Consider the following 18,506-nt stretch of genomic DNA (forward strand, 5'->3'; position numbering starts at 1 on the left):
GCCATGGTGCTCTCACATTAGAAGGTGCACATACACACACACACACACATACATATATGTATACATATATATATATATATGTCACATAATACCTGAATTTGATCTGCTTTTGCTAGTGACTATTTTTTCGTTTGTAAATAACAAAGCCTTCAAAGACTGGTAGGGAAAACGAGCTATGTCAGTCTTTGCCACCTCATCCTAGACTTGCTTCTCTGTACACATGGACATTCACATGCAAATGCTAATTCCCGCATTGGGGTCTAATTGGAGAAAAGAAGGAAGCTCAGTACAGGTTCTCCATCAACAGAACCAGATGTTCTCACTCCCTCTTGACAGAACCCTTTCTTTTCACCAAAGTGATGCAGCATGTGAAAGCATAAAGGAGATAAATGTCACGGTGCAATCAGTGTCTCTGCAGGTGTGTTTTCTGGTTTTGGTGGATGATTGGGTAATTTCTCTACTACTTGCTAAGTATGCCTAAGAATGAAATGCAGCCTCCAGAGGCACTGAGAGTCAGATCTTGTCAAATCTGAATGTAGACATCTTATAAATTCTCTTTATGCCTCAGACCCACACAGTCACTAATGATGGTTTCTGTCATTCAAGCCCATTTTTTAAACTTCTGGTTTTATTTCTCCAGGAAACTTCAGCCTAGGATAGGAAAAATTACTTCAGAGTGCAGTCAATGGGAATGTACACACAAAGCCTGTGAAAGATTAAACAAGGCAGACAGTAAATTCTGTTACCTAAACAAAAAAACCAGTGCTAATGTTCTGTCAATGGTCTAGCTCAAAGTGTATCAATCTAGTCTGTCCTCTTCTCCCTCTGTAAATAAACTTCAGTCACTATGACTGATAATCCCTCTGTTCCTAATCAAATGCCTGTTTGTTCCTCCCTCCTTTCCTATACCTTTCTGTCCTTCTGGGAATGCACAATGATATTTAAAGGCAGTCAGTGGGGAAAAAAAAAATTGACCACAGTTCAAGCCTGCATACTGAATATTTCTTTTAACCAGGTTCTGGAGCCTTGTCAGAGAATAAGTAAATATAAACCTAGATTTCAGAGGAGTCCTTGTAGGTCTTCTGTTGATTATACATACATTTATAATACACTATCAAGTGTGTAACATCAGGAAGGAGAGAGTATTCTCACTGGCAGATAAACACTTAACAATTGTTGGTCCATGTTTTCAACATAGAGAGACAAGCAATAAATAGATACACAAGCAAGAGAATGAAAAAGCTAATAGAACAGAATACAATAATATAATGATCATAGGATGTGACACAAGATTCAACATGCCAGCTGCAGGTGGTGTACATCCCACAAAAATATCACACCAGTGATGTCCAGAAGTTTATTCAATTTTTCCGGTGATTCTGAAAATCCTGCTGGCATCATGTTTGATGGCAATAGTCACTTGGTTTTGCTATATAATAGCTTTTTCTTATCTGGTTATTAAGGTTTCCATTTCTTCAGTTTGAGAGTATACTGTGTCCCATATTGGTCATAAGGGCACAGACCAGGTTGCAGGCCAGAGTTCTGTCAGCATTGATGTGAGATTTTGGATATGATGGATGTCACTGTCCAAGTTACTGCAGAGGTTATCAGCTTCTGTGGGTTTATGTGATAGAGTGCCAGATTGCTCAATGCAAGTGTTAATGCTGTCTGATACATGAAGCTTCCTATCTTTTTAGATGTTGTCAGTGTTGTCTCCAGTGATAACGTTTCATCATTGCATTAATAAAATTCCAAGGAATACTCAGTATGCTTTCTAGATGGATATTTTCTGTAGTATGCAGGTTGAATTACAGCTTTTACTTCAGTTCCTAGGAGTGGAGAAAGAAGACCTAGGTCTTAAGTTGTATCCAAGCCTCAGTAATGATTAGTTTCACTCCCACAGTATCCACAGTTTCCCTTATTCCTTTCGCTTGAAAGTTCTGCAAAGTGATTCAATGTTTTCTAAGTGATAGGTGTTGAATTCTCACCTGATTTCCTGGATACCACACCAAGGTATTCAAAGCTTCCTGCTGGACTTGGTTCACTACATAGGATTATTCAGTAAGAATATTAACTATATCACTTTTATTAGGAATAGCTGCAGTGAGTGTTTCAGGGACACTGTTCAAGGCTCTGTAATCTACTGTAAGTCACCTTTTGTCATTAGATTTCTGTACTGGCAGGCACACAGGAAGAATGAGACTTGATAATGATTCCCAGTTCCTCTAGTTCTTTTATCAATTCAGTAACAGGACAAATAGCATCAGAAGGTAACTTGTATTGAGGAGTATTAACTACCTTGCTATGGGGTAAAGGAGCAGCTGTTTGCAACAGATTGACAGTCAGGGATGCATTTGCATGAGGTAAACTGTGGGCTGGCCAAAGGGTGTGGTGTCCCTTTTCCCATTTTCCCCATGAGTCCATCCACCACTGTCCCACATGACATGTTAGCCAATATCTGAGCAGAAGCTGAGTGAGAAGTTAGTCCAGGGGTCTAACTGTCTAAAAGTTAGCTTTTAAATCTGCATTCCAACACTGCAATAATGGGTCTACTTTTCTTCGGTTTGGTGTTTGCTCAGTTTGGCTGCATTCTGCTACCATTGCTCAGTAGCTATGACAATCATGCACCCTTATATGGAGTTTAAACATCAGCCATCATTTCCAATCGTCATTTGAAAAAGCTGGGCCATATTTCTGCTACTACTTGGTCAGAAGCAGTGGGACACATGCATGGTGTTTTAGAGTATGGGATAAAGCTGTGTTATCTAATCCGAACAGAGTTACGTTCTCCATCGTAACTTGGAAGAGCTTCACGACATTCCTCTTCAATGCTTTAATAATCTGAAGACCAGAGTATAGGAAATTTAGAATGACTGAAGTTGTTCTGCCCAGCTTTCTTGTGGGAAGCTTTTGCCACCACAGGGCAAAAATATTGTAATCTACATAGAGCCTGACTATCAGGCTTAATCCAGAGCAGCAGCTGCAAGGAGGAAACACATTCTGATGGTGATAAAGTAAGATGCATGATGAAATCACGTATCCTGCTGGCAGTGTCTCTCTCGTTTTGTATCTCATATGCTAATTTGAACTGCGTATTTTTTTCTGTTCAAACCATCACCTATTGCAGAAGAGTTGCTCTAAACCAAAAAAGAGTTGATTTAGATTAGACACAAGGGTCTTGAGAGATGTGGGAAGTTTACCATTGAAAACTGAGGCAAAAAAAATGGTTGACTACCTTATCCTTTTCTGTGTCAGACCAGTTCTCCTGTCTTATTCATCAGGGCCTTACATTTTCTTTGGTCTCCTTTTCCGACCACATCCCTGCAGAAGCCCTTCTTACTATTCTTATTATTCTTGTAATGTTCCTCCTCTGGTTGGGCTACTATCTATCACCGAGATTAAGACCTCAATGCACTCCAGGAGTCTCCTGGCCTGCTTACAAGTTGCTATGCTTCTTCTACAGCAGATGTCAGACTGGTTGAAGCCCTGCATCACGATCAAAGCCCGTGAGTGTGATGTTTCCTGTAGCTGAAGCAGAAACGCTTCATTAACATCCTCCCCTTGATCTGCTGGCCTTCACCCGGGTCACAGGCTGCTTCACTTCTTTAGGTGAATATTCCTCAATGTCATAGGTCAGTTTTCAAGGTTCTTAATCAGTTTTTTCAACTAACTTGAAGTCTTCTTGCAGTCTTACTTGCAGTAGATTTTTTTTTTCTCTGTCTCTCTCATAATCAGGCACTTCAGCAGCACCAGGAGAGATGAAACAGAGATAATGAAGGATTCAGGGTAAAAATCATCCCACTGCAAAATCTGGCGTATGCAAAATTTTAAACACCACTTCAGCTGCTATCAGCTTTTAAGAGATGCCTTGGGCACAGTGGATGTTTAACTTTTTAAATTTTTAATGAAATAATATACTTAATATCACTGCCTTCAACATTGTGTCACAGTAAGATGAGAATCATACCATATGACTGAATCTGCCAGACCATTAGGAGATACAGAAATCTAGACTCCAATTTTGTGTTGTTTTTTAGGCAGAATTAGTTGTGAGGTTGGGAAAAAAGCACTGTTGTTCTGCAAAAGAGCTTTCATCAGTGTCAGATTTCTTGTAATGATTGTTCTGACTCAAACCAGTGAGGTTCTGAATTCACCTGAAGGGGAAAGAAGCCTAAAATACTCAGTGCAATAGCTCTCTGATCATTGCAGTATTTCAAGTTTGCAAACTTCAAAACAAAAGTCACAACAAACTAAGAAAAGAAACAAAAAGCTTTTTATAACTATTCCCTGGATCTGTTTGACATAAATTATCCAGAGTGGTAACGCTGGACAGTCATCTCTGCGTTTCTGTTCAGAAAAAGGAGGTAACAGTTGTTTCAAACCTCAGATAAAGCCTTTTCTTTAAGTACCTGAAGACCTTAAGCAGTCTGAAGAAGGTTTTCTGTACACTGCCAAAAGCTTGCCAGTTTTCCAAATGTGGTACTTGCCCCAACAAGGTATTAGACTAAAAGTGGTAGCTCTTATTGTCCTACATGAGTAAAACAACATTTAGAAAAAAAATCTGGATCTAGCTCTTGCAATAATATTATTTTGAAAAGGCTTTATTTAAATTTACAGCGAATAGGAAAATGGAACTCCTCAGCTCCAGAAGTAAACAAAGTGCAATGCTCCACAACTGTCAGGTTGTGTGTCTGCAAGAAACAGAAACAGTCTTCCTGAACTCCCAGATAGCCTGTAGTCTGGAGTGCATGTTAGATTGATAGTTGAAATAGTTTCATATGGCAGAAAGATACTTTCTTAGGTTATTTTTGGAACACAATCTAGATGCAAAAAGGTTAGAAAGATTGTTTTAGTTGAAGGACTGATGCTATTTTGACATCTTTTCCTGTAGCATAACATTCTCCAGTATTTAAATCTGCAGGTTTTGGAGGGCTCACCAAAAAGGAAGTCTGTGCCAAAATGCACTCTTAGACATTACCTTTAGCGTGAGAGTAGTTTTGAAGCAATTTCCCCCAGGAAGTGAGTGAAAAATGAATCATCATAAAGCAATAGTGGCTTTTGCAAAGCTCTGTTCATCTCTTTCTGCCAGCTGTGAACTGCCAGGAGTTTCACGAAGGCTGCATGGGCTTGCCCTGTAGCAGCAACCTGAAAGTGGTGCAGACAACTCAGAAAGGTGAAGTGGAAGATGTGACAGGAGAGGACTTGACACTCTCACGTTTCACAGAATCAGCAGACAGGAGCTGTTGAAGTTGTTTCCTGTTTCAGGGCTGGAAACCTAACACTCCATGAAGCTTAAGCAAACAAATCAAGAAAGGCTTTGAATGGCTTCATATAATTGCTGGGACACAAGAATCATGTCAATAGTCTGCTACAAGTTACAGAGGTGTTAATCGTCTGGGGAGTCAGGGTCACCTGTTCCCAGACTGGGTGAAAATCTCAACCAAATGCGTGACAGAAAAGGGTGTCACAGTGGGGTAATGCTGGCAAAAGCAGGATTTATGGAAATCTTTCCCACTCGCAGCATTGCACAGGAGAAAGTGGCACTGCTGTGATGAGGAAAACGAAATGAATTCTCCGTCTGCACATTTCAATCTCACAGAATTGCTGTTGTTCCACTGACGACAGCACGTGCACCGCTCTAGGTAGTAAATTTCCATGTGATTTTTCTTTGTTTATGTATGTGTCAGTTCTCCCATTATTTTACTCTTCCTGAGAACCAAACCCGCTGGCTGAGCTCCGCACAGGCAGCTGTTTCCCCGCACCGCAGCGCCGCACGGATGCACGCCAAGAGGCATTTCCCCCCACCCCCCACCCCTCCTTTCGGAGAAACCCTTAGTTGTGTTCCTGGCGTCTTCCCATGCCAGCGGATTTGCCAGAATGCTGTTTTATCTGGCAACGACAAATGTTGTTTATCTGGCGTCACCGTGGAAAGGAGTTCACGGACATCCCTGCCTTTTCTGCACACTCCGGCAGGGGCGGTGTGTCCCTGTGAGGGACCGGTACCCACCGCCTCCCGCTGACGCCTCCCAAGCTGACGGCTGGATGGGGCGGTCCCTGCTCCCCACACGTGCCCGTGGGGGCCGGCTCGCCCGATCGATCGCGACCTTTGCCCCTTGCCCGTCGCCCCCCTCCCCGGCGCGCTGTGCCGCCTCGGTGTGCGGAGCCGCACAGCGAAGGCGAAGGGCCCACGGCGGCGGGCCTGGGCGAGGATGAATGCGGGCTCTGCGCGCAGGGTCCGGCCGGGGCGGGCTGAGACCCGCCGGGGGTCCCGGCGCGGCCCCCGGTGCCGCTGTCCCGCGGGGGCTCCGCCGCAGTGCGGGGCGGCCGCGCCTGTGCGCGCCCCGCGGGCCGTCACGCCCTGCGGCAGCTGCTGCCAGCGGAGAGAGGCCTTGGGGAGGCGCCGAGCGCGCCCGCCCGCCGGACCGCTGGGGCTGGAGGCAGGGAGGGAAGGAGGCAGGGAGGGAGGAAGCAGGCGGGGAGGCTTCTTCCTCCTCCTCGGCGGCAGCAGCGGCTTCTCCCCTAGAGCAGCTGGCACGGCTCGGCACCGGCCCTCCGTGCCCGGCGGTGGGCTGCGCCCCGGCTGGAGGCTCCCCACGCCGCCCGTGCCACCCAGGCGCCCCCGCTGGCTCTGACCGCTCCGCCGCCCCCGCGCTGGGGCTGCTCCCGGGGCGGCGGTCGCCGCCGGCCGGAGCGGGCGGCTATGCCGGTGGCCGCCCGCTCGGCATCCCCCGGGGCGCAGCCCGACGCCGGGCTCCTCGCCCCTGCCCGCCGGCGGGACCGCGGTGCCGCTCCGCCCGGCCAGGAGAGCGGCGGCGAGCGGCACCTCCGGCAGGCCGGCGAGGCGGGCCGGCGCGGCAGATGGGTGGCTTCTTCCGCCGCCCCCTTCCTGCCTGCCTTCTCCTCCTCCTCTCCGCCGCCCCCCGCCTCCTCCACTGCCTCCTCCCCCGCTGTCGGGGCCGCCGTCGCCGCCTCCACCTCCCCCTCGGCTGCCTGCCTTCTCCCGGCACTCCCGCGGACCCGCTCCCGCTTCGGCTTCCCGGGACTCGCCATGAGCGGCGGTTCCGGTCGCCTGCCGCCGCCCGCCGCCCTCTGCCCGCCGCCGCCCCTCCACGGGCCGAGCTTGCCGGAGGCAGGAGCGCGGAGCCAGGGCCGGGGCAGCCCCGCCGGGCACGGCGCGCCCCGCGGCGCCCCGGGCGGCAGAGCTCCGCCACCAGGTGAGGGGGAGAGGGGCCCCGGGGGACGGGGAGCGGGGCTGGGCGTCCGGCTGCCCCGGCTGGCAGCGAGGCCGGCGCGCAGGGCCGCGGAGTTGCCCTCCGCAGCGCCCGGGGTCCGTTCCCGGGTGGGAGGCACGGGCGGGACGGGACGGCGGAGAAAGTCGCGCCGTTCTCAGCGCGGCGGGGCGGGTCGCGGCGGCGCTGCCGGCAGGCCGTGTGTCGCCCTGCCGGCCGCGGGGCACCCGGGGCCGCCTTTGCGCCGGTGGCCGGCGCGGCGGTGGCTCTTTCCCCGACGGCCGGTCGGGATGCGGCGGTGCGGAGCGCGGGCGGCCCGCAGTGCTGGCGCTCGGGCGGTCGCCTCCGGCTGCCGCGCTGCTGCCAGCGCGCCCCAGCCCTGCGCCCCTGCCCGCCCGTGCAGCCGCAGGGCTTGCGCTACGCAGGGCATCGCGCTCCCTCGCCCTCTCGCCGGCCGTGTGCGCGCCTCCTCTGTCTCATCGCACTTTAATGTGCCCTGGGCAGCGCCGGGGCCTCACCGGTGCTGCCGCCCCCCCTCCTCTGCGCAGCGGCCGCCGGCCTGCAGCAGCCTGCCCGCTGCGCCCCGCGCCTGGAAGGATTCGTGTGTGTGCGTGTGTGTGTGATGGGGCGATGTGCCCGTGCCCGTGTCCGTGCCCGGAGCCAGGCTCCGCCCCTCGCAGCGGGCCGTCGGTAACTGCGGGAATTCCCGGGGCACAGTGACAGGTTACCTCGGGTTCCTGCGCGGAGCTCCAAAACGCTGTTTGCAAGTCAGGCTGATGCCTTGTGAGACACCCCTGTTAAGTATCTTCCGGGCCCTCATCCGCAGCCCCATAGATGTGTTCTTGGATTTCCTCTTAGAAACAACCCCGCGGCAGGGTCTCTCTGAGGAGCTGGTTGTGGACATGTGGTTCATTCGTCCTGGAGCTTCGACGTTTCCAGGACTGTGGTCCCAGCATATGGGTTGATGTGCTTGTTTACAGTCAAACACAAGAGCTGCTTCCAAGGCTGCGCTGGAGTTTCCCACATGCTTATATTTAAACGCGTGTCTGTGTGGTTTCGGGACCAGGGCCTTAGATGTTTTCCTAAGCTGTTCTTTGTGAATGGCAGCCAGCATGAAGCTGTTTATGCCTATATGAAGTTAGTAATTAGGAAGTGGTATGGGAGAAGGTCAGAAAACAAGACATCGTTGTTTGGGCCTGGAGGCTAAAGAAATGAGCTGTCTAATTAGTCTTTTCTTAGCATGTATTTTTAGTGGTGCTTATGTCTTGGGCACTTGGGCGATTTACAGGAGTCTGCAGTGTGAGTGTTTACACTGATAGAAATCTTGCTCTGAAATGAAGTAGGTTTTACAGACAAGCTCCTCTTGAAATTCGTGATTGACAACATATTAAAGGATTACAATGCAGAAAGTTGAGGGAGAACTTGAATTTTGACCTTTGAGTTGTATTATATAGCTCAGAAATTGCTTTTGCTGTGTCCTGAGAGCACACAACACAGGGGGCAGATTAGTCTCTCCCGGGCCTTCCTAATAACATATATAGGAGAAAAATACTCTTCCAGTGTAGGTTATCTGGAAATGGATGTTTTACCTGATGAAGCTCGATTTCAACTTTTTGTTTTAAAATTGCATGGGACATTCCTGATGTAGATGATAACCTTATCTTAAAGCCTAATCTCAAAACCACTCCTAATCTTCTTAAGCTCTTAACAATCCGATAGACAAATTGACCTAGTATACTACTGCTGGGAGATAAAAGCTTTTGTATATTCCATGATTTGGAAAATCATGGTGGAGGAAAGTACTGTAACCCTTATCATATAGTGAATCCATCACAAGCCTAGTGTAGAAAGACCTTACTCTTGGATTAGGGAATGCTGAGCTTTTGTTCTTCAGAAAGGGAAGGGGCTTTTTTGGGTTTGCCTTGGAGTTTTGTTATTCACTAGCCCAGATCCTGTGTTTAAAAGTCCCGTGCTTAACGGTGTTTGGAATAGCCCAAACCAGTTTGCTCAGAAGAACTCTTGCAGATACCCAGGTTGCATGGTTAAGTTTTACAGTATACTTAAGTCACAGCAGCGGATTGTTGTTAGTAGTTGCTTGTTAGTTAGTAGTAGCTTGTTGTTAGTTGTTGTCTCATAAATACATAACACGTTTTCAGATAGTATGATCTGTGATTCAAATTCGAATTTTGATATAGTGTCATAATTTACAGACAAATACAGGGAATTTCTAGATTTGGGATGAGAAATGTTGGGGGGGTTGTGTTAGGTTTTTTTTTCCTCCAGAGGGAAAGACTGTTACTCTTTGTGAAGGTCTGCCTTTTTCATTCAGATATTTGTCATCAGAGGGAAAAATGATGCACCAAACTCAGGCATCAGGGTTGAACTTGGATGGTTTTGCTGAGCATCCTCTTAGTTGTACTTTTGATGGAGCAGTCACCTATTAGTGCTCCTAATATATTAACTTTTGATAAAAAACTGTATTGTGATCTGGTCTTCAGACATTAGGGGGTAGTGAAATTACTGTAGTTTAAGTGCCAGGTTAAAAGAATGTTTACTCTGTCTTTTCCCCCAGCAGAACAACGTTCAGTGATGGGTGGGTCTTTTTTGCTCTTGTTTCTTTTGTGTTTTTCACCCAGTGTGTGTCAACAGAATGGAAAGTCTCTATTCATTGCTGTCAAATTAGTGAAAGGATATTGGGCCAGAAATGCTGCAATGAGGAGCTGATTCTTTGTTTCATTCAGAAAATTGATCCTCATCTTAAAAGGCACTTCACCTTCCATAAAGTATTTTGCCTCCACTGGGGTATCTGAATATTTTCTTTTTTTTTTTTTTTTTTAAGGTCTATATTAACATTTTCAGGTTTTCCAACATCTGGAAAGGAAAGATGGCTTTTGAAATTTGTGCTGTACTTAAGATATGGTGCGATGTCCATAACTGGTGAAAGCAGTTTTTCTCTTGAACATCTCTGTTATGCCTATCAGCTTTTTGGATGTCATCTGATGAACTTTGCTAAATTTAATTAATATTGTTTGCCCTCCTTACGTTTCTAAGTCTTTAGTTGGTTTAGTAGTTGTTTAAGGTGCACACGAGTCTCTAAGTCCTACCAGAGGAAATTAAGAGGCATAAGGGAAGGTGCTTATTTTGGCAGATAGCTAGGCATCTGCTAAGTCTTTCAGGTTGGAGAAGCTGAAATTTCTGCTGAAGGGATCAGTGCCAGTTTTTAAACATATGCATGATTGTGAAATGTGGGGAGTTGGACTTCCTCGTACAGATAGTACTGGTGTGTCAGTTAAGTAGAAAGCTGAATTCATAGCGGTTCTGCCTCATGCTGTATATGCTAAACACTTGTAATAGAGTTGTATGTTCATTTCAATGCATGTAAACTTTTGTGCCTTTAGCAGTTGTGCATAGTTATACCATCTTTGTGTGGTATTTGTGGTTTCGTTCTCAAACTGGAAAGTAGTTACTGTGGCTTTACAGTGGGAGTTATATTTAATTCTGGCATGCCTGGAGATAGATGCTAGTTTTTTTATTTATGACACGGTGATGCCTTCGCAGCTTTATGACCGTATAACATAAATTGAGATGGAAAGATAACTTCGTGGTAAAAACTAGTGAAGCACATTCAATGTGTGGATGCTTTTCAAGAGTTTGATTTTGATAGATTAAAGAAAAAAATTAAAAAAGCAAACAAAAAAGCAAACAAAAAACCCACCAAAGCTGGAAACTAGCATTGCAGCACCTCTATTTTAAGCTGGTCCAAATGCGATGTAAAGAAATAGCTTGATGGTACTTCTTGGTTAGAATTACCATAATATTGTAAATCTGTTACTCTGCGTGTTTGATGGGTAGAACTAATCTGTCTCGGATACCAGATGAGAATTACCTTTAGCATGTCAGAATTACTCATTATAATGTTGGTATATTAGTTTTGCTAATTTTGAATTATAAAGGAAGATAGAAGGCTTTATTTTTTACATAACGTAGATGTACTTAGAGTCTAGTAATTATGGAATTAATGTTAGCAGACATACAAAAAATGTTTATTCAGGACGTTGGTTATAAGAGATATGAGTTGCATCTTTATAGTATTAATTTGGGAAATTAATGCAAATATACTCCTTTAACAATTATTTTCAGATAATGTGCATTTATTTTAAGCTATTTTCTGTGACTACTCTATCACTTTTATTTTTTACTTCACTTTGACTTTCTTTGATAAATTAATATGTACTGCTTATATGAACTAGAAATTATAATTTTATAGGCTGAAATTGTTCTTTAGAAGTATGCCTTTTAGCTACAAGCACTAGCCAGCTCAAATGAATATTAGCAAATGTTGATATTCTCCCCCACCCTGACCTGAAAAAAAGTATTTAAAGATAGTGTAAAACTGAGATAAATCTATTTTAAGGAAAGTTAATAATATAAAATTGATATGGAAATTTTTTAATTGCAGTTCATGCAGTATGAACAACTTTATCCTTGTTTAATCTAGACGTAAAATAGTCAGAATCATGGGAATGAAAAATTCCAAATTGTCTCTGAAGTACAAATTTCAGTTTAGTAATAGAAAAAAAGACCAGAGATAAGCCTTTAATTTTGAAATGCATGCTCTGCTTTGCAACATCTGCTTATGAAATAATCTAAATTATCCTTTTGGTCTAAGCCATCAAGATACTGATTATTGTCAATATCTTTTGATTCAAACTGGATGACCTATTGAAACTGATCCTTCAGTTGTCAGAAGGACTGTGAATTTTGGGGACTCCACAGAAAAAAAACATAATACAGAACTGTAATATACTGGCAATTGATTTGGTTTGTAAACTCACATGTCTCTTGTTAGCTACTCCCTTGGCTAAATGTTATTAGTTGCCTAGAGCAAGGGCAATGTGTGTGTTGATTTTCCTACTGGTCTCACTCCACAGGCATTGGTGAAGATGGCATGGATTTGCCAGATGAAAAGCAATTTAGGTGTGATGTTTTGTACAGTTTTTGGTTAGAGTTTGTCTGGTTTTGAAAATGATGGTCTCCTCTCACATATGGTAACTAATAATGGATAATCGATCACTCAGTGTGCAGTACAGTCTCAGTTCAAAGAAAAGGAATGCCACGAAAAATTACAGGTATATTTATATATGCATGTGTGTGTAATAGCTTTGTTCATGTCCTATCAGTTACCTCTTAAGTCTGAATGATTCTTCTGTATTTGATGACAGTGCTACACCGTCTGCTTTTTCATGTCCGTCTGAAGTTGGCATTGAAGGTGCATTACATGTGCTATTTGAGCCTTGCTCTACATCTTTCCAAGATGAAATTACTATAGAAAAAAAAAAGTTAGGCAGCAGAGTGGATTTTGTGCTCCCTGTGCTTCAGACTCCCGCTGCTTCACCAGTGCTTTAAGATGGGTGTAGATATGGAAAAGTCAACACTCTTCTCAACGTAGTTTGAGAAGCATGTTTACCTTGTCGCAGAAAGGTTAAAATGAGAAACTTCATTAAAAAATGTTAATAAGCATGATTGAGAATGTTGTAAATTCTTGGAAAAGCCATTCTACTTCTAAAAGAATTCTATTAAAATAGTGGGTTTTTTTCTTTTCCCTGCCTTTTTATATTTAGTTTTGCTCTTATAAAGCTCTTTTTTTCACCCTCAAATTATCTTAGCAAAATGAAATCCATGTGCACACAGAATCTTTTTGATTCGTGGTTTGGTTTTTGTTTTTTTTTCCCCTGAGAAAGATAGGCTTTCAAACTTTTTCAACCAATAGCATTGCAACTTTTTTTTCTTAGGTCTTGCACCTCAGCTATTTTAAATGGTCTTGTGTGGCATCTGCTTCATATTAGAAGTTCAGATGGAGATGTATCATCTAAACCCGGGAGTTGTCAATGTTAATGTGATGCAACACGTGGCTGGGACAACAAGAAGGTAGAACACCAAAATGAAGGAGCAGTTTATGAAGTTTGCAGTGTCCTGGTTTTGGCTGGGATAGAGTTAATTTTCTTCCTTGCAGGCATGCTGGGCTGGGCATCAGTCTGTGGGTGGTGAGCAATGGTACTGTGCATCACTTGTTTCTCTTGGGTTTTATTCCCCCTCCCCCAACTCCTCTTATCTCACTTATCTCCCTTTTAATTATAATTATAATACTATGTCATTATTGCTGTTGTAGTATTTTACTTTATTTCAGTTACTAAACTGTTCTTATCTCAATCCACGAGTTTTACCTTTTCCCACTTCTCCTCCGAACCACACTGGGGAAGGGGGAGAGTGAATAAGGGCTGCTGGTACTTAGTCGGGGTTAAACCACGACACACAAGAAGCTCCATTTACAGGAATATCCTAATATGATGGTGTTGCTTTCTCCCACCTTTGTTTTACTGGGTTTTGTGTTGTTATGTTGTGGTTTCTTGTTAGTTTTTGTTGTTTTTGTTTTGTTTTTTTTTAACACGTTCTGTTTAATTCTTCTATGCTGTTTCTAAGCTATTATTTTTCTTGTTTGTATATGTGAAGTACAGCAAATGTTTGGTCGTTAGAATTCCCTGAAAAAGGAAAAGATTCTTCGTTCTTGATGGGAAAAATACTGTTGTTCTTGTGCTTTGATGACTTAAAATAAAGCTTCCTTCAGGAAGTGGCTTGATGTGTAATGTGGGGCAAAGAATGCATACTTCATTTAAGGAAAGATGCAGGAAGTGGTTTTTGAAATAAAGTCGTAGGTATTTTCGGAACTGCTTTAAGCAAGCACAGTATAGTGTTCTGAGCTTCTCAAATGCACACACGTGCTCCAAATGTTCATTCTTAAAACACTCTTCTCTAGATCTTTCTCAGTAAAGAGTCTGCATCCTCAGTCTGGCAACTCAGCAGCTGTTCCCGTTATCCCTGGCATCGTGTTTAGGTTGAGCCTCTGCATCCTGCCTCTCGTGCAAGCCCTTTGCAGGCATGATGTGTGAAAAAGTAACATCTGTTATCAGTCTGTTGGTGGGAAAGTGTGTCAAGATGTTTCTCTAATTTCTTTTGTAATGACCAGGGTTCTGCATCCACACAAATAATCTATGTTGCTTCTTTCATTGTTTGACAGCTGGTGTGGTTTCCTTGAACACGGGCTGTCATAATAACCAGCCTTCAATGAAACATTGTAGTATTTCAGAGCTCACATCTCTTAAGCATTTGGCCTAGCTTTCCAGTTTCCAGGATAATCCCAAAAAGGAAACGTACTCCATCATTTCAATTACAAAAAAAACCCAAACCAAAACACAAACAAACAAACAAAAAAACCCCCCAAAACCAGCAACCAAAAAAAACTCCAACAAAACAAAACCCTGAAAAACTTACTTAAGTCTTTCAGGTATTTTTCTGTTCTTTTTTTGTAGTGTACACAACTGTAGCACAAAGATGTCTAGCCAGTATCAGTTAAGAACATAACTTAAACTGTTAAAGGGTGCTTATGATTGGTTTTGATATTCTTTATGAATAGTGGAATTGTACTTTTTACTATGATACTACTGATCTGTGCTTCCAAAAAAATGTGATTTGTGCGTATTTTTTTGGAAGGAGGGCATGAGGAAGGTTGTTATGTTACATATTTTCTGCCAGTCTGTGGAGGAGTAAAGTATGAATTCTGTGAATCTTATTAAAGTATTTCATAATCCGCACGCCTGGAAAATTCCCTGTTAGGAATGCTACCCTCGAATAATTTAAATATTGCTACAAGCCATACACTGTATTTGTTTGCATAGGTTCTGGTATGAGAGCCTGCGAAATGGTTATTAAACCACAAAGTATGGCTGGTAACGTTAGCTGTGTATATGGAACAGTTGGGTCTGCCAGGGAATACATGAACAGCTCCTATGCTGTATGATTGACTCTGCACCACAGAACTGCAACACACAGTTTGAAAACATTTGCTGCCTGCTTTTTCAGCACAGCTGGAAATTTTCCCCTCTTTATCTTTTGCTGCTTTGCACCTGATGTACATTCAAGTTCCACAGTGAAAATATTATAGATTTATGTTAACTATCTGCTCGGATTCCTGCTCAGTGAAATTTCAATTTTAGGCACATGGATACATCTATTCTCAGGAAGAGCCTGTGCAAATGTTTGCAGGATCTGAATTGTGGTGCGTTTTTTCCTCCCTGCCTACAGGTTGACATTTTAAAGTGATTTTTTAAAATTCCCTTAAAAATGTGTTTATCTACATTTTTTAAGTGTGTGCAGCTTACTGTATAGATCTTTTCCACAGCATCACTTTTTTCCTGTTTGTAAGTTGATATGGCACAAAGCCAAGCAGGAGTAAGCAGTAGCTTTTGGAAGGCACAGGAACCCTGTGAGTCTGTGATCCTTGTGGTTTGTGTGTGTTTTTGAGGAAGTTTACAAGAAGTATTTATTATATGATCTGTAAATTGATTTTGCAGATTATTTTGGAGATTGGGTACAGGTTAGTCTTCTGAGTGGTTTCAGAAATTTGTAATGATTTTTGGGAGCTTGGGAATGAAGGCTTTTAGGCACTGGTGTGATAAGTGTCTTCAAACTTAAGAAATCTGTGATTATGCTTGTAAAGAAGTAAAGTAGCAAACAGTGGTACATGGTGCAGGGACATATTTCAAGAAAGTGGGAGTCAAGCTGTATTTGTTGTTCTTCATAAATGCCTGTGGAGTTGAAAAAAGTAAGTGAGACAGTCAGAAAAATATTCTTCATTGAAACTTAATTGTTTCTTTAAAACACTGTCAGTGTCTTGTGCCCATAGGGATATGCAATGAGATACAAAGAAATATTAATAACGAAGAATTTGAACACTGAGAAAAAATAACTTAAAGGATTTGTTGCATTTTGGCAGCTTTTTATTTGGTAATGGCATTCTGAACAGGAAGGATTACGGTAGAGCTATAAAAGTGGTAAACGCTGTAAAAATGGTACAACAGCGACAAGGATTGTCACCTTACAAACTTGGAAAAAACCCACTATTATTGAGCAGTGTATCTCTCTGGTGGAATAGGGGTCCTCCAGCTAGTTCATGGATTAGTTCATGCTCTATGGAGAGGACCAGTCAGTAAATTGGGGCTTGGGTGTGCTAGTCAGAGGGACCTTGGCAGCCTGGAGAATTGGGGACCTGGTATTCAACAAAGGTGTCCTGCACTGGGACAGCACAGCTGTGTGCCACAAGGGTTTGAATGGGTGCATAGCAGCTCTGTGGAAAAGGCAGATACTCACTGAGGGCACCGAGCCGATGTAGGGTCTAGGGCATGTGACCTCTGAGGAGAGGCCCTATACCCTCCTCTTATGGGAGGATGAAGAAAAGATAGAACCAGGCTTTTGTATGCTGGTGGGGCAAGAGGCTGGGAATAGGACTCTGACTGGAATACGTAAATTTCTAGCAGATATTGTAAGGATGAATGTTTTTTCCCCCTAGAGCAGAGAACTGGAGACATGATGGAATTTACAACTTTGGGGATATTCAGATCTTAGCCAGACAAGGTGCTGGGTAGCCTGTTCTAAAGTGACCTGGTCTTGGGGAATTGGATTAGGTGATGTTCAGCAATCTTCTCTCAGCCTGTGAAAGTTTGTATGACTGTGTAGTGGGCATGTTACCCTTGGCTCGGGGGTGCTTGCTTCAGGCACTGTAAATAGAGAAGGAGCAGCAGTTTGATTTTTTCACCATGGCCATCTTAACGTGCTTCCTCCACACACACCTTTTGTGATGGGTGTTTTGTGTACAAATGCTTCTGGGTAAAGCATCAGTAGCAATTTGTATTTAAAGCAGAGCTACATTTCTGCCTCTCAGCCCTTCTTCCTAACTTATTTACTTACTGGTTTATGTACGAGCAATCTGTATGCACTTCAGTTTTTGTTATTTTTCAGTCCTAGAGGTGTAGGGTATGTTGAATCTTGTCTCTTTCCTGTCATACTTGGTACACTTTCTCAGAAAGTGCCAGATAAAGGAATTGAGAGATGTGTTGTTCAGTAATGGGAGGTGTGTTTTTCAAGCTTGTAGGGTATGTAAAATATGAGCAAATAAAACAAAAAATATAAAAATATATTCACTGATATGTTTTTATCTTTTTTTGTTAGTTGGTAGTGAACCAGTGTTTTTGATGTGATGACTCTACTAGAACATAAATTTTCTGTAGTATTTTTACGGGAGAATGTTACAAACAAGAATTCAGTCAATAACATAAAATATGAGCATAGCAGGAAGTAAGCAAAGAGTGAAAAACTGGTATATAACCTCTTCAGGTTGCCTTCCCGTGTAAAAGTGAAATTAGCATTTTATGTAAAGCTGTCATACTTGTTCTCTGAGTCCTTTTTCTCTCTAAATAGCTTCTTGAGGGAGGCTTTTTAGTTTCTTAAAAAGACTTTTAAGAAATCAGTAGTTAAGTAGCAGATAAATTATTCTGCTCCCTGAAGCAAACACTCTGAAGAGAGCTGATGCTGTTTTGTTTGCCTTATTGACCCGTGGACATAGGTAGTTGCTGGGCAGCTGGACAGTGTTTTTCTTCCAAATAGCTGCAGTGTATGGTCTCTCTTACAGGGGCACAGGAAAGAATGGAGGATATCAAGGACTAGGAAAACCAAAGGAATTGCAGGCAATGGTGAGTGAAAGGATTTGGAGGCGAACTGGGTTATTGCAGGGAGAGAACATAAAAATACAGAACATAAATCCATGAACACCGATTTTCATCATTTCTCCTGTTCATGTAATGACTGATTTCTTTTGAGGATCAGTCATAAAACATCTGAGTCATATAAGGGAATTTCCAAAGTGAGCGAGTTGGCCATATTGTTTTGGACTTGTTTAATGTGAATTAACTGAGGTGTTGTCTGTATCTCGTTAACCAGCTGCATGGTGGCTGTGGGTAAGGTGGGTAGTGAAGCCAAATGAGGATACCAGAGTTTTCTGGAGTTACTGAGTCTTCAGTTAGGCTGGGGTCATAAAGCATTTTAAAACAAGGAGTTGTGCCATTTCTTTCATTTATTATTCTGTAACGTTTCTAACATTTCTGTGTTGGGTCACGTTTTTGTTTCCTGTTTTTTGGATGCTGCATTTTCTGTTTGCCACCGATGTCCCAGAGAGAGAAACATTTCTTCCTTACCTTTATATTTCTCCCTTTGCTGCTGTTTTAGCCTTTTGGGGTGTTTTTTCCTCTCAAGTTTAATAGTGACAAAGAGAGGAGTAACGAAGCAGTCAGATTGTTTGCATTGGAAGGCAAGACATAGGAAATCACTCTACCACTGTATAAGGCTGTAAGAGAGCTTTGTTTTCAAGGCACCATGTCTAGTTTTGGA

The 18,506-nt window shown here is 43.4% G+C and overlaps 1 protein-coding gene across 2 annotated transcripts in view; it reads left to right on the plus strand.

Annotated features, from left to right (window-relative positions):
- The first annotated feature begins 6,527 nt into the window (after window positions 1-6,527).
- The window catches only part of RNF38 (ring finger protein 38), a 105,863-nt gene continuing 93,884 nt past the window's right edge, over window positions 6,528-18,506 (plus strand). The window contains exon 1 of one of the 2 annotated variants that reach the window (XM_064642128.1): window positions 6,528-7,214. In XM_064642128.1, the coding sequence (XP_064498198.1) occupies window positions 6,701-7,214 (514 nt within the window). In that variant the 5' untranslated portion in view covers window positions 6,528-6,700. The remainder of the gene's footprint in view (window positions 7,215-18,506) is intronic. The other variant, XM_064642130.1, reaches the window with a different exon arrangement.

This window comes from Pseudopipra pipra, chromosome Z (assembly GCF_036250125.1).
Source record: "Pseudopipra pipra isolate bDixPip1 chromosome Z, bDixPip1.hap1, whole genome shotgun sequence".
Lineage (NCBI taxonomy): Eukaryota > Metazoa > Chordata > Aves > Passeriformes > Pipridae > Pseudopipra > Pseudopipra pipra.